The 16,112-nt window shown below is 32.7% G+C and overlaps 2 protein-coding genes and 1 pseudogene across 3 annotated transcripts; 2 read left to right on the top strand and 1 right to left on the bottom strand.

Annotated features, from left to right (window-relative positions):
- Positions 1 to 239: 239 nt before the first annotated feature.
- LOC148761026 (small nucleolar RNA snoR8a) lies at positions 240 to 337 on the bottom strand (annotated as a pseudogene).
- Positions 338 to 2,420: 2,083 nt separating this feature from the next.
- On the top strand, positions 2,421 to 4,566 carry LOC18590288 (uncharacterized). 2 transcript variants are annotated; one of them, XM_018126463.2, is made up of 2 exons: positions 2,421 to 3,293; positions 4,279 to 4,566. In XM_018126463.2, the coding sequence occupies exons 1-2, from the start codon at positions 2,562 to 2,564 to the stop codon at positions 4,306 to 4,308; spliced, it is 762 nt and encodes a 253-aa protein (XP_017981952.2). In that variant the 5' UTR covers positions 2,421 to 2,561; the 3' UTR covers positions 4,309 to 4,566. The 2 variants fall into 2 exon arrangements, with proteins under 2 accessions (XP_017981952.2, XP_088665475.1); XM_088809349.1 differs by lacking the exon at positions 4,279 to 4,566 and having other exon boundaries at positions 2,423 to 3,504.
- A 9,079-nt stretch (positions 4,567 to 13,645) lies between these two features.
- LOC18590285 (uncharacterized) lies at positions 13,646 to 14,603 on the top strand. Its single transcript, XM_018126605.2, has 2 exons — positions 13,646 to 13,819; positions 13,982 to 14,603. The coding sequence occupies exons 1-2, from the start codon at positions 13,690 to 13,692 to the stop codon at positions 14,377 to 14,379; spliced, it is 528 nt and encodes a 175-aa protein (XP_017982094.2). The 5' UTR covers positions 13,646 to 13,689; the 3' UTR covers positions 14,380 to 14,603.
- Positions 14,604 to 16,112: the final 1,509 nt, after the last annotated feature.

Genomic DNA, 16,112 nt, shown 5'->3' with positions numbered 1-16,112 from the left:
AAAATGATTTATTTAAGTTCAAAAATCATAATCAAATTCTGCTAAATTTAAATTATTAATTTGGATTTGCAAAAAAATCATAAATACAAAATAAAATTATACAAATATTTGTAGTTATATTTAACTCTATCAGCCATGAATGCAGTCTTTAATCCATAAAATTCCAACCTAAAAATGTAACCTAAAATATTAAATAAAATAAAAACATAAAAAAATAAACAAAAAATTAAAAAGGTAGAGTAGCTCAGATTCTATGAATGTAATAAGAGATCTGTAAAGTCCAAATTGAATTGAGCAAGTCAAAACGAAAAATTATTTTTATAATCATTGCTAACTTCATAGTTATCATAGAGTTGTTTGGTTTTTAAATTAAAAGAATCTAAGAAAGAAAATCCAAATCACAATCGAGAAACGTAAATCTATCGTGATTGTCCTAATTTCGTGATAATAATTGACGAATTAAACTTATAATGAGAAAATCAAAGATAAACAAAGAATGAAGAAGAAAATTGAGGATGACTAATGAGCAGAGTAACTATTGCCTTTTAAGATAAAATATTGAAATTTTTTATAGAAAGAGAGTTCAAACTTAATTTTTGCAAAAAGAGTAAATTAATATACTTATTTTGGAATCCAATATTCAAGTTAGAAAATATTTATATATTTTTTACACTTAAACAACATTTGGCTTATTAATAAGTATATGCATTATCTACTTAAAAATTTATATTTTTCAAATATATTTTTTAGTTTAGTCCCTAAACACTTAAATTTTGTTTAATTTAGTCCCTATACTATACATTTTTATTCAATTTAATCCCTATGACATAGCATAAATTTTTTAAATTTTTTTTTGATCTACCACATCAACATCACCATATTATCATGTTAATACCACGTGATACTGTCACATCATCATGTCACTGCCACATCATCAAAATGTGCCACATCAATGCCACATTATTACTTTCAACGATAAAATTAGATGTCGTTAAGGAAAATGATTAAAGTGGAGCAATTTTTAAAATTAAGAGATTAAATTGTTTTGATTTTGATAATAGGGACTAAATTGAATAAAATGCATGAATATAGAAACTTAGTGGGTATTTTAACCAAAATAATTTTCATTTCACTTATTCACCCGTCCACAAAACATGACAATTCGTGTTCATGTGTCTTTAACTATATCGTGTGAATGTAAAGTATTAACAATTAAACAAGTAAACATGAGTATACTATGATTAATTAAACATAAAGAATTCTAAACATGTATACGTATATTAAACTTATAACAGAACACAATAAGCCTAATACGTTTATTAAACGGATCAAATTAAATTTTATATGATACGACTCAATCTATAACCCATTTAAACGATTAACACGATTAAATTAAAATGCATATAATTAATAAAGAAATATACTTTTGTTATTCAAATTTAAAATTAATAATCATAAAAACAATTATAATAAAACAATAATATCCATCGAATATAATAAAATCTACCATCATTATTATCAAACTGAAAAAAAGTATTTATATGAGTATTTAAATGTGTCGGTCAAACATGCTTATACCATTAATTAAACAAATAATAAATGGGTTATAAATTATATGAATATATGATAACACAATTAATTAAATATATCTTAAACGAATTAAATATATTTAAAATATTTAAAAAATAAAATTTTTATATTTTAATTATATTAATACGATTAAAATATGAAACACGATTTTTCTAAGTCTAAACTTGCTTAACTCTTTTCAAATTAATATTGTACACAAAATTTTTAAATCTACCGTCCCGACTTTCATCCCCTCGCATTTTCACCCGACCAAGCATTGCCCTACTCTCCAGAGTACGTTAAATCCTTAAGCCTTCTTAAAGAGTCTACTAGTTATGCTCAGTCTTTGGTATATGACAACGTAATTTTTTTTTTTTAACATATATACAAAGAGATCCAATAATAATCAGCTATATAAAGAAAAATTACTCGTTATCATTTAATTTAAAAAATTAAATTAAAAACCTCAAATTTTAATTATGGTGTCTAGTTAAAAACAGTCATCTTTTAATTTGGTTTGAAATAGAGTTATTATCCAGTAGTTGAACTTCTTTTATAAATAATGATGAGACACTTGGATTTTGATTATAAGATTATTACAATTTTTATTTAGATAATTTTAATGCTATTTTCAAAGAAACTTTTTTTATTTTTATTTAATATTTTAAAGAGCTGTTTAAATCTTGTCGTGTTGACGTTTTAATGGTTCCTCGTAAGCCTTAAATTTATTAGAGAAATCAAAAAGATGAGATCGAAAGGAGAAAAAAAAGGCTAATCTAAGTTTGGCATTTCCAAATCGAAATCGAAATCCACACTGCAGTTCCGTCCTCCCGAAAAAGCGACCGACTTTCTCTCGTATCCTTATCCCTTGATATCCCCTACTATTTGTCCTTTTCCACGTCACTCTTGCTTTCCTTTCACACCCAAAAAGGAAAATAAATAAAGAAAATTCTCTCTTTTTCCCCTTTAAACGCAGCTGTCACCAATCACCGATGAACAACCCGACCCGACCCAGGCCAACAATGGAGATCAATGGACCTTCACGCTTCCGCCACCCCAAATCCCCATCAACCGACCGATTCCTCGGCGTCTACTCCCACGCGCCTCCGTTCGACCAACCTTCCTCCTCTTCCGCCGCCGCTGAAGAGCTCAATGAAGACGATATCTTCTTCTCCGGCGACTTCTCCGACAACTCTAACGGTTACAACTCCGCTGGCGGCTTCCAAAATTCCCTTCACCAAATTTCTCCTTCCTCCAGCCCCCGTAACCATAAATCCTTCCCTCACTCCGAAAACTTTGGAATCCTTGCCGCCATCCGCGACCCTTCCCGCCCGCACTTCCACTTCTACCAAAAAGCGTCAATTTCCACGTCAGCATCATCTTCCTCCTCTGCCACATCAGTATCCTCCTCCTCCTCCTCCTCATCTTCTCGTTTAATCCCTTCGATTCCGAAACCGCCGCAAGAACGAATCCCAATCGTTTCGTCTTACTCTTCTTCTCTAGGAAGGTTTCATCAATCGGCACCGGTTAACGTGCCGATACTGGCGAAAACGATGGGGAGAAACCGAGAATTCGACAACGATTACGACTTGGACGTGGAGGAAGAACGGGAAATGTTGCCGCCGCATGAGATTGTGGCCAGGAGCTTAGCGCAGTCCCCTATGTTGGCCTGTTCGGTGCTCGAAGGCGTCGGGAGAACCCTAAAAGGGAGGGATCTTAGGCAGGTAAGGAATGCTGTTTGGAGACAAACTGGATTTATTGATTAATTGAGGAAAGAATTTGTGTTTTGATTTTTCTTTCTTTTTACTTTTTATTTTAGGCTTTTGATTATTGACTGTTGGACATGGAAAAGTATAAGTATTTGATTTTTTTTTTTGAAAGTTGTATAAGTATTTGATTAATATAATCAAAATTTGATTTTTTTTGTTTATGTAATTTAATTTTTTTTGTTATGTGGTTTAGGTTTTTTTTGGGATAAAATGTGGAAAAAGAAAAACATAGAAATTTAGGGGTTATAATGTAAGAGTTTATAAACTTGAAAGCAGATTCCTTTATGCATATTGTAAAGTCATTAGAGAATTATCTGAGCTTTGCTAAAATCCAAGTTATCTTTGCTAAATTATAGAAAGGAAGTTTTTCATTGAGTTTATTGGTGTTAAGGGGAGTTCTACATTTAGCTATTTATTGCATGTTGTTCAATTAGTTTGAGTTATAATAGCACTTTCTGGGGCCAGATTATGTAAAGTTGATTGTTGCAATGGTAGTGCTAGGGAGTTAGGGATATAGGGACCAGTTGAATGTACTGAAGTCTTATTGGAGAATGCTGGGTTTTGGCTTTACTTGGTGGCTTGATAGCTTTGAACTTTTCTTGTTTCGTTTGAGATGTTGGAGGTATTATTGTTCATAAGATATTTGTGTGAAGGGGTCTGTACTGTTTGGTGTGATGATAGTAGGTTGGCTTGGTTGTGTGAGTGCTTATCTGGGGGTTCAATAATGAAATATTCGTCTATTTTGATTCTGATACTAACTGAAACAGAAATAGGAAGCCAGAGCTTATAATTATCTAATAAGGCAAAACCAAAATCCCAGTGGCTAAGGCTTTTGAGTTGCTGTGCAACTTACCACATATATACTGTAAAAACTTTGCTGAAACTGATACATTTGTCTCTTAGAACTCATACTGTATAGCACTGAATGGAATATCTGCAGGTCTTAAACTTGATAGCAAAACTGAAGTAAGATGGATAATCAACTGAAGCTTTTGAATTTTCGAGGATAGAATCATATTTTGCTGTCCAAATCGCAAGCTATGTACCGTAAAAACTTTGCTGAAATAGATACAGGTCCCTTGGCAACCTCTTTGATGTGTTAAGCACTGATTGGAAGTCCTGTAGTCCTAACTATGGTGGTGAGCTGAGTAAGAATGGATGATCTACAGGAACTTCTGCTTTTTAGAGGATAGAATCAATTGATCTTGAAGCTTTTCCAAAGTTTTCCAAATCCTCATACTTGCAGTTCCTGTAACTAAGCAAGGTGCTTTCCCATGCTTCCTTCAGTATTTCTTTTGAGAAATTATCCTTAATATATTGTGAATTCAAGATTCTTTTTCAGGTCCTCTACCATGAACAAAAATAAGCAATAACTATCATAAAGGATATCTAATACCAAACTTCAGACCCAGTTGAAGTTAAATAAGTTGCACAAAGGTTTAAACAGTAATAGTAATAATGTACTTGGCAAAATATAAGATTACATGTAAATATCTGCAATGTATTGCCTTTTGGACCAGAGGAGTCCAAGTACAGGGCCTGAAGTATCAGAGAACCTAAATATGAAACGAGATCTGTTGTTTCCTGGGTTTTCAGGTATTTTCTAAATAGTTCATAGGAGTTTGGCTTCTGTCTTATGATGGTCTCACACAACGCTAAAGAGGAATTCCTTTTTATTAAGATGCTATCAGAAATATTACAAATTTTGGTAAAAGAGGAAGGCGGAAAATGTTGGTTAAATTATGTACTCTCACCAGGAATGATTGGCACTATGATTTTGGTAAGGGGTTAGAACTTTTTAGTTGCACTAAGGGTAGCTTCTATCATATGGGATAGTGCGTAGGCAGGAGATATGGGGTGAATGGTCTATTTCATTTGTGCAAGTCATTAAGTTGTATTCTTTTAAGACAATCCAGGTGCTCAGTCTATGTATTGGTAATCAACTTTGAACTTTGTACTTCTGTGTGTGATATCCCATGTTTGTTTAATCGCTTGCCTAGAATGTCTAAAGTGTGAACGAGATGCTGTGTTAGTTAGTGTCTTGAGATTGACATTGACAGATGTAGGTCAGTTTGACATCTGTGTCAGTATTAATGCTGTCTACTTTAACCTCTGCGTTGGACTGCAAGAACTAGCATTCACAGGAGCTAATACATTGTTGAAAAAATATGTGGTATTGGGGGCTTAGCTACAACTTGGTTTGAGTAAACATTGTCCTCATCAGAAGACAAGATTCATGGATTCTTGAACATTATACAAGTCCTTTGGATCTAAGGAAATTACCTTATTAAATCCTCAGTCCAACGGTCTAGTGGTTAATTCAATTTTACTGTTTTAAGATGTAATGATAACTTTTATTTTGCTTGAACGTATGATTGGGTATCATCTTGATTCTGGCTAGTTATTAAGACTTTTATGTGACCTTTAGTCTATAAAGTTAGATCTTATACATAAATCTAAAAATTCTAGATATCCATTTTCATCTAGAATAAGTTAGTCCAGACCTATATGTATCATTTTCTATTACAGATTTGTTATAGTTGATTTTAAAGGGAATTTGAATCACTGATGGGTTCTTGAAACTTGAGATTTGCGGTTAAATGGTGTATTTGTGGTTTCAATAGCCCCAAAAGAAATGCATCGATCTACCATTTGATTATTGTGATCTAAGTTTGACTTCATATGTTGATAAATGCTCGAGGCCAATTGTAAATGCAATACTTTAGAAGTACCATATGCTGCTTGGAAATGTCACAGAATCTCATTCCTTACATGCTTATCAACGCATTAATCCAACAAATCAAACAGAATCCAAGTTTACTGTAACGAACGTAGGTTTGGCAGAAGTTTACACTGATGAGTTATTGAAACTTGATATTTGTGGTTAAATTTAGGCATTAAGCCTAATCACATCTAATCTTGCTGGCCTGGTTGGACTTTGACATTCAAGGGTTTTAGTCAGTCTAGTTTTTTATGAAGAAATTTGTTATTTGGGATGCAAGCAAATTGCATGAGCTACTTAATGCATGGCCAGCTTTCTGAATGCATCTACATAAAATCGTTCATTGTGTTTTAGATCTGTCAGCTTGACTGGGTCAAAAAAAATTACTGAAGCTCTAAAAGCCAACTTGTCAAAATATATAGCACCATGAGTTTATTTGGTGTTCAACATTCAGATCCTAAAACCACATCAGATGAAATCTAGAGGAGGTTACTTGGTGTTGTGGAGTTGGTGGGCAATTATTTCATGGCCGAGATGTTAGTCGTCGACCTTTTTAGATATTGACTTGGCGGTCAATTGCCATTTTTTTTTAGGTTGGGAAGTAGTAGCAATCAATGCATGGTTTCAATTTGGTTTAAGATGTTAACAACTCAGGTTTAGTGATGTAGATTTGGATTGGATGTTAAACTTTTACATTTGGAGTGAAGAAAAATTAAAAGGTCCTTCAGAGAATTTATTTTCCTTTTTTTGGATGAAGGGAGGGTTATAGTGGGAGAAGAAATTCTTTCCTTTTCAATTAAAACCTAAGGGTATACTTGGTTGGGGGGAATGAAATTGTCATTATTTTTCTATTCTCATTATTGAGATAAAATTGCATGACTATTCTTTAAAATAGCCATTTCAAGAGAAGCCTAAATAGCTATTACCAAGGTCTCCCTTGATAATAGTTATTTCAAATTGTTACGAATAAGAAAAAAAGTTAATTAGACAAATATATTTTTTTACAATTTAAAAAATTACCTTATAAAAAAATACTAAACTTATTTTTTTCTCTATCTTCCTCACTCCTCTCTTTAAAACACAAAAGAAACAAAATTTTTTGCTTCATTTAAAAAAAAAGAGAAATAAAAATATTTAAATTTTATTTTATATATTAAATATTATAAAGCAAATTATTTAATATTATTATTTGAATATAATAAATGTAATAAAGAATATTATTTAGTATTATTTAAATTTAATGAAGAATATATTTTATTTTTTAACATTAAATATTATTTAATTATAATAAAAGGTTCAATTAGCTTTTAATACAAAATATTATTAAATTATAATAAAAATATGTTTGTATTTTGGTGAAAATATTATTTAATTATAGTAAAAGTTATTTTGATTTTATTGTTCAGAATATTTTTATTTTTTAACAAAATAAATTTTTTAATTTTAATAAAGAGTATTTTTTTCTCATCATAATTTTTTTGTTTTTTAATTAAAAAACTTTTAAATTTTAAGAAAGGGTATTTATATCATTTACCCGTTGTTCTTTAATTATTTTTAAAATTATTTCTATCAACCAAATAATGAAATAAGTAATAATAATAATTTCTATTCTATTCCATTCTCATGAATTAATTTATATAACAATTATTCTTTCTCTATTCTATTTTTATTTTATTCTTTTCAGTGAATCAAACATGCTATAAGTGTCTCCTTTCAGATGTAAAGGATTTGAGGGTTTGAAAGAAGGGTTCCCTCATTAAAGACCATAGTTGTTTTGCTTTCAACAAGGTAATAGTGTTGTCAAACTGTTTTTGTACATTTCGTGATATATTGTTTTAGCTTTAGGCACCAATTCTTTAAAAGATTGGAAATTATTTTACCATTTTCAGGATTCCTTGTTTTAAGACGTTAGTCATTTAGAATGCAAGAGGAAGCTACTCTTGTGTGAGGTTTTGCTCATTTATAATTTGAATTAACGGTGTGGCATTTACTTGAAATATTCTTTCTGGTCGTGTCTCAAGGATAGTCAACTTAACTGTGTCAATGAGAATTCGTGAAGAAACCATAGCTACGAAAGTTGTAGAGTCATGAGTCTGGTTTGTTCATCATATATATATATATATATGTTCTTTCGTCTTGTCTTAGACCTCTATGATTGACTAGGTCCATGAGAATTCAGAAAGAAACCGCAGCTACTCGAGCTGTAAATAATGTAGAATCACGAGTCTGGTTGGTTTGGTCGTACGAATATTATGAACATTCAACAACCCGCAACATCAGAATAAAACCTACAAGTTACTAGGAGTTTCCGAGTTTGGTTTTCCATCATTGCAGGATCGAGATATCTGTCCTTGACGGTTTTAATGTTGGCTTTCGAGTTGCCGACTGCCCATCCATTTTCGATTCCATTAATAATTCTCTCACTATCTATGTCTGTCTCTCTCTGTCAACACCGTAGACAAAAAAGTATTCCTGGGTGTGACATGCAGTGTTTCGTCATAATCTTCTTTCTCATAATTTAATCGCACTACGTGCTTGTGGTTCTCTCTTGGGTGTATAGGTGCAGCTCATTTTTTGGGTTGGGAGGAAGCCATTATTGCGTAGTTTCAATTTGGATGAACAATTAGGTTTAATAATGTAGATTTGGTTCAGCGGTTGAACTTTGAATGCAAATTGCCAACATATGTTATCAGAAACAGAAATTTTAAAACTAATAATGACTTGTCCTTTTCTTTCCTTTCTGCACGCTATTGACACATGAAATTTCAGTAACCCCCTTTCTCATCCCTCCTGGAAAGTTGCTTTCTCCAAAAAATGCCCATTTAAAGAACCCATTGAACTGAACAATTTTATTTAAATTTAGGTTTAAGATATGGTATCAACCAAAAGGTTTGAAGAAGTTGCATATGAAAGGTGAACTTCAGCAGCAAATTTGAATGCCTTGGTTAAATTCAATATTGTATTTTAAAATAAGAGGAGGAGGATCATTCAACGACGACCAAGAACAATACTGTTGATTTCTACCATGGATACAAACTACTCGAGGGATATCGAAAGAACGTTGATATTCTACAAGAAATTAAAATCATTTTAGATTCTTGGAGTCATAAGTCAAGCTGTCCTCAGGGTAGGATACCTTGCTGGATGATCTCTGTGGGCCTTAAAGGCAATAATTGCAGTCGACAGACACGACAAACTGTTCAACCTCTTCTCGTCACATGCATGCTGGCTTTATACACAAAATTTAACTTTATTTCCCAACCTTTCATCTACATTTTCTCCAGGATTTATACCTGAATTAAAAACCCATCAACTTCTCTTAGAGAAACTAAGGTACTATAAAAGCTGCATCTATAGTTTATGAAGACTATCAACCAAAATTAATCAACTGTTAGATCTTGAAAGTTCGGAGGTTGAAACAACATATATACCTTCAAGGATCAATGGTTTCCATAGATACCAAAATCAAAAAAGTTCTAAGATTAAAAGAAATCTAAATTGATGGTAGGTAGTGTCAGACACCACCCCCCCTGGAAAAAAAAAGAAAAGAAATATATCACTAATTATTTAAAATCTTGATATGTTTTTGACAGGCCAAAATCAAATGCGAGCAATCAATGCCACAATAAGTTAGGCATGAGATTATTACTTTCATGTGCATGAGATTGCGAGGAGAATATTACTTTCCTGTGCATGACTAAAACCACTTGAAAACGACATTAGGGAAGTTGGGTTTTTTAAATGGAATCAACATTGCTGCTAAAAATTAAATTATTTCCTTCAAGAATTTAAGAAAATAAATGCTCTTAGAGGCTTGTCACTATTAAGCAGACATCCTTTTCAGGACTTTTTCTTGGGTATGTATCTGGCGACGTTCAACAAGAAAATAGTGCTTCTCTTAAATTCTCTTGTGATCTACGTCGTCTTTCTAAGGAAAGAAAAGTTTATACCTTTCTCAAATTTGTACATATTTGTAATCTTGAAATTCATAAGACTTTTAGCTGCCTTTTTTATTAGCTTTTAATTCTTTAAGGTCCATTACTATCTATGCTCAATGCGGTGCTAAACGGTTAGGCACTTTTTTAATTAAGGATCAAATATTTTAATAATAATAATAATAATTATAGATTAAATAATTTCAATTTTTTACAATTAAGGGTTAAGTTGATAGGTAAACAAAACGTATATCATACATGACAAATAATCGCATGAGCTGATGATATGGCATGTTAGGAAATGTTATTGTTACTTTTTATGGAAGAAATGTTGTTAACGTCATGTTGGAAAAAGTAATGTTACCTATCACATTTTAAAATTTAATTTGTATACGCTATATTGAAAATAATTGTTTTATGTCATTTTGACAATATAATTGTTATACATCATATTGAAAAAGTAATGTTACACACCATATTTTAAAATTTAATTATTATACGTTATGTTGGAAATAATTGTTACATGTCATTTTGATAATGTAGTTGTTATATATCATGTTGAAAATTTAATTGTTACTCATTATGTTAAAAAATATAGTTATTATACGTCATGTTGATAATTTAGTTATTACCCCTCATGTTGAAAAATGTAATTGTTATATGTCATATTGAAAAATATAATTTTTACACATCATGTTGAAAAAGTTAATTGTTACACGTCATGATGAAAAAGTTGTTATATGTCATGTCATAATTTGAATTGTTTTAACTTAATAAAAAAGACTTTATGATAAAATTACCCTTTCATATTTTACACAACAAATTAATTTTCATTTCATCTGTGTGTCTTACACACGTTAGACAGCTCTCACGTTAGCCCATAATTGCAAGGAATCGAAAATGTTTAGCCCTTAATTATTACAATTGAAACGTTTGATCCTAAATTGATAAAAATTCAAAAATTTTGACCCCAAATTGAACATTTAATCATCTTTTAGTTGACACATATTTTAGATATAAACAAGTTTTAGGTGTTGTTTGATAAATTAAAATAAAATTAAAAAATTGTAAAATTAAATATTGAATTTTTAATTCTGAAAAGATTATAAATTTGAATTTTTATTGTAAAATCCTTAGGTATTCTACTGAAAATTAAAAACTAAAAAGATTTTCTGTTGATTTTTTAAGAATTAATTTTACATTAATAAAAAATCAGAAAGGAAATATAAAAAATAATTAAAAATGAAATACATATATATATATATATATATAAAGTTATATAATTAAGTCACACTTTATTTCCTAAAATAAAAATAATTGAATACATTAAGTAACTTTAAACTATTTAAGATTAACCATTGATTGACAATATTGTTTCTATCCTTCCATCTATTCTATTGGACACCACCATAGCAATTTATGATTGGAATCTAAAAGCTTTACCTGAATTCCGTCCCAGTTTCTTCAGTAATGCTACACATGATAGCTTTTTCTTTGCAGTTAGGGACTTCACCTACATATGATAGTAGAATTTATGCATGGAGAGCCGTGCTGTTTCTTCTCATGAACGTCTTCTGAGGTCTCATATAACCTGAAGGGCCGAGAGAGGTATGTAGTAGGGATTTAATGTGAGAAAGCAATAGGTTCTTTTGCATTTATTCATCAAGCAATGTGCCTCTTTTTTACATGCGTATTTTACGTGGCTGGCTGAGGTTCTTGGTAGACTAGTGTTCTGATTGGTGTTAGATTCTCAACACATAATTAGGGACCCCAAATGGAGCAACCTTTTGTCAAATCTGCAGAGAAAAATGGTTGCACTTAATTAGTGTAAGAGCAAACGCTGAAGCCAGCAGTACATGACTTTTGCACTACTCTGCAAGAAAATTTGCAGTGCAATTAATGTGAAATAATAACATTGGAGGCAATCTGCAACTCTATCTTGAAGACCTGGCAAGTGAAGGGATGATTGAATATTTGATCTAATGCTGTTATTATTATTATTATTATTATTATTTATTTTACCTGAGGAATGGCAGGAAAGTGTTCTCAGAGCTACCCTACAACATTTAATCTGGGCTTACCTTGTGGTAAGGAGGATTCCCAATTGGATCCTTCATCAAAATTCAATGTGCAAGAATTTCGAACTTTGGCAATGGAAAGTAATCATGTCATGTCTATCTTTTTTTTTTTTTGAAAGTTAAAGAGGAATTTCATTAATCGAGGAGGGGAGAAGATGTTTTCCCTCTAACCAAAGACATGTCATGTCATGTCTATCGAAAGATGTAAACAAGTACAAAATCGTCACTTCTTTGAAATCGTGTCTTCTTCAAAGACATTGATAATGTTTTTTTCATTCTTATTTTTACCACTTTTTTTTCTTTTGCGGTCATAGGAGAAACCAAATCTGAGATGCTAAATCTTGGTTCTGATTTTAATGTTGGAAACAAGAAGCTCCATGCAGAAAAATAAAAAGACAAGGTTAATGGACATTAAATTTCATCGCCCTTTCTGGTTAGCTAAAAAAAAAGAACAAATAGACTGTTACGTTAGGGTTTTACTTAATTGCTAGTACTACATTTGTTTTCTCTTTTCATTTATTGGCACTTAAAGGTGCAGAAGAAAAACCCAACCTACCATTGTACGGATATATTTAAATGTCACCGACGGTTTCCTAGCTACCTACATCAATATGATCATTTATATCCAATTTGAGCTTTTGACTGGTGGTTTCTCATACTATTTTTCTAGCAACACCCCATCCCTTAATCTTCCCCAGCGCAATATTGAAGTCTTACAGTTATGGCAAATTGAGGTAAAGAGAGTAAAAATTAAAACAGAAGAAACTATGGGAAAAGCATAATTACCCTTCATAGTTAACGAGTCGAGATGACAGTTTAGTGGCTTAATCTTGAAAATATTTAGTTTGCAACTAATCCCAAATTAAACAGTTGAGATTGGATGGATTTAATTTATATATTAGGATAGGGAAACGCCACTTTGTTAGGCCAGCCAAGACTCCAAGGATCTTTCAATGCACCGAAAGAGAAAACAAAAAGACAAATAGTACGATTGAACAAGTACTTAAATGGTTCCTAGTTGGTTAGAATGTGGACATGGAATGATACCTCAGACAAAGACAAATCATAACCAAGTATTTCGTTGGCTATATGTCTAGGATTCAATGGCATATACAAAAAGATATTATTATTAATTAGTGTAGATGGAGAACCAGAACTAGATTCTTTGATCAGGTCATTAGGGTATATATCCTGCACCAACTCTTCCAAGAATTTCTCTTCGTTGCTCGAGAAATGGTACAATATCTGAAAATTTGACTGCATAATGAACAATTCAACTGCCACAAAAATAACTTGGGTAGTTGGTACTATTACTTTTGGTGCTGTGTTTTGTTCCTGCAGCTGTTCTTGTGATAGGTGTATTAATAGAATAACAATAGGCTTAATTTTGGTGTTATCGAAAAGGTCCGTAAGTGTACACTTGTTATACCAGTGGAAGATAAGGGACTTCTCGTGCTAGTTCGTTACTGCAGTAAATTAACACCAACAACCAAACTCGGGCTTTGGTTCCTTCATTAAATATGGTCTAGCTAATCCCACCCCCTAGTATTTATAAGCTGCTGCATTATAGTGGTATCTTCCCATTCACACTCAAAAGTTCTTGGTGTTTGCTTACAATGGCACTTCGTTCAGTGATCACCGCACTCTTCTTCCTGTTGGCTCTTGCTAGGATTGAGCTCTCAGCGTGCCATGTTCTGGAGGGCAAAATCTCCTGCCTTGATTGCACTCGTGATTACGACTTCTCAGGTTCTGTAGTAACTGATTTGTCACTATGTTTTCAACTTCTTAGCCTATATTCATCATTATTTTGTTCAACTTGCCACTATGCTTTTGAGCTGTTTTAACTCGTCTCAGAGTAACTAATTAAATTTGCCAGTTCCTAGTTGTATTAATCATATTTTGCTTCAGGCATCAAGGTTCAAGTGAAGTGTGCTCAAGTGAAAAAACTGGCCACCGCAAACACACAAGAAAATGGTTCTTTCAAGGTTGAGCTTCCATCAGACACCTCAAAGACCCCAAGAGCTGAGACTTGCCTTGCCAAGCTCCTCGGTGGTCCGGACCAGCTCTATGCTTGGAAGAGAAACCTGGTGTCAAAAGTTGTCAAGGCCCATGAATTAAACTCTTACACTATCTCCACCCCACTAGCCTTCTCTACTACATGCCCTTTGGCTTCTAGAGATGCTAAATGCGGAGCTCCAACCGAGATTGGTTCATCTAAGACAGTTAATCTGCCTCTCCCACCAGAGTGGGGCCTTGCACCATCTAGCTATTATGTTCCTTTCATCCCCATCATCGGTATCCCTTGATCATCTAAGTGATTTACAGTTTGTGCTTTGTGTAATGGTACTATGTAATATCTTCATAAGTTCGGAGAAAATCTTGCTGCTATAAATATATATGTATAACTTGTGAGAGCAGACTGTTGCAAGATTTTAAGTAATTTCCATTAATTATGTGTATTATGAGTGGAAGGATCCGTGTAATCTTCGTTTCTTGTTTAATACTAGCATATAGCACTTTACAGTACAAATGGGTTTTCAATATTTCTTGAACCGTATGGATTTTACCGTTTTCTCCTTGAGCAGGATTTTTTAGGTATACTGGTTTAGTTAAAGGTCTAGCTCAAACATGTTATGAAAGGAAAAGAATGTCACTCGCTCTATCTCATTATTGAGAGGGCACAGATGTGCCGATCAATATCTTTTCTTGAATTAACGAATCAGAATATTGTGCCTCGGCTACTTTATTGGCTCTTCTTTCTCTTCTTGTTTGGTCAACCACATTAAGTGACATGCCCCGCCCCTTCCCCCTCCCCCTCCCCCATATGGCTCATGGCAAGTTGCATAACATTTTTGTTTTTTGGAAGAAAGAAAACCACATGAACAGATCAGATCATTCGCCTTTAAGACAGAGGTCTTTTGCTTTTACACTAACCAAAGCTGCTTAGGCTTAGACAGTTTAGGTTTGGAAGTTTTAGAAGTCCGCCTTCAGAGCTGAAAGGCTGGAGGCCGGTAAAAAGCTCTACAACAATTAATGTCTGCCGAACGCCCTGACCGTGTGTTAAAATTGGATGATTGAGTAAAAAAGAAAAATAAATATATTAGACTATTTTTTGTAGATTGTAGCTAGTTTGTAGAGACACTTCTTCTTCTTGTGTAGTATCAATTAATGATCAATATACTAAAAAATTTGCAAATAATGCAATATGTTACTCTTTTCTTTTTGGTAATTTGAACTGCATTAATGAGAGGACTGTGCAACTTTTGGCTTTATATACATACAGTAGGACAGAAGTGAATCTTTATTCTGTAAGAGTAAATAAGGGATACTTAGGGCATTAGCCGCTTTTCACACATACACCCCAGACTAAATCCACGCTTTCCTTGGTTCTGGTACAGAATGTTCTAGTAAAGTTCTTTTCACAAACTCTTCATGACATGCCAGTCCCATTCTCACAAGTACCCTGCAGCCCTTTGGGCATGCGATGTCAATGACCTGTTACTAATTTTGTAGGATAAGTACCTTGAACAGTTGAACACAGTTTCTGTTGGATTTTTTCTTTTTGTACTAGGTGGATTGGGGGGTTTGTCATCTTCATTCTTCTAGTTTGGTTGTAATTAGTCCTGATAAGGAGGCTAGAAATGCAAAGAATAACAAAGCTACCAGAAGAGAGGCCTTAATTCTTGCCATGTTGCTTAGCTAAGAGTAAGAATTCTGACCTCTCTTCTGTGCTTGAAGCAAGGAGAGTTGCTTGATAGATCAAAATAGAAGTAAAACGGCGATTTTATAAGTCGAAGAAAATGAAACTGAGACTGAAATCAGGCCTTCTGAAGCTTCAATATATTGAGCTCATTTTGAACATAATTAACTTCCAAATTAGTGAATGAAGTAATCTTGGGACTGATCAGGAATTGAATGCTAGCCCTGCTTTTTGAGTTCAATAAACCAGTACATAGATACCAAATAGAAGTTCTTTCACAACTTTTCTTTTTATGTAAAACAAAAAATTAAAATAACAAAAATTGTGCCAGAAAAAGGA

This window comes from Theobroma cacao, chromosome 9 (genome assembly GCF_053813885.1).
Source record: "Theobroma cacao isolate CCN51 chromosome 9, ASM5381388v1, whole genome shotgun sequence".
Lineage (NCBI taxonomy): Eukaryota > Viridiplantae > Streptophyta > Magnoliopsida > Malvales > Malvaceae > Theobroma > Theobroma cacao.
This window is presented reverse-complemented; position numbering and strand designations above follow the sequence as displayed.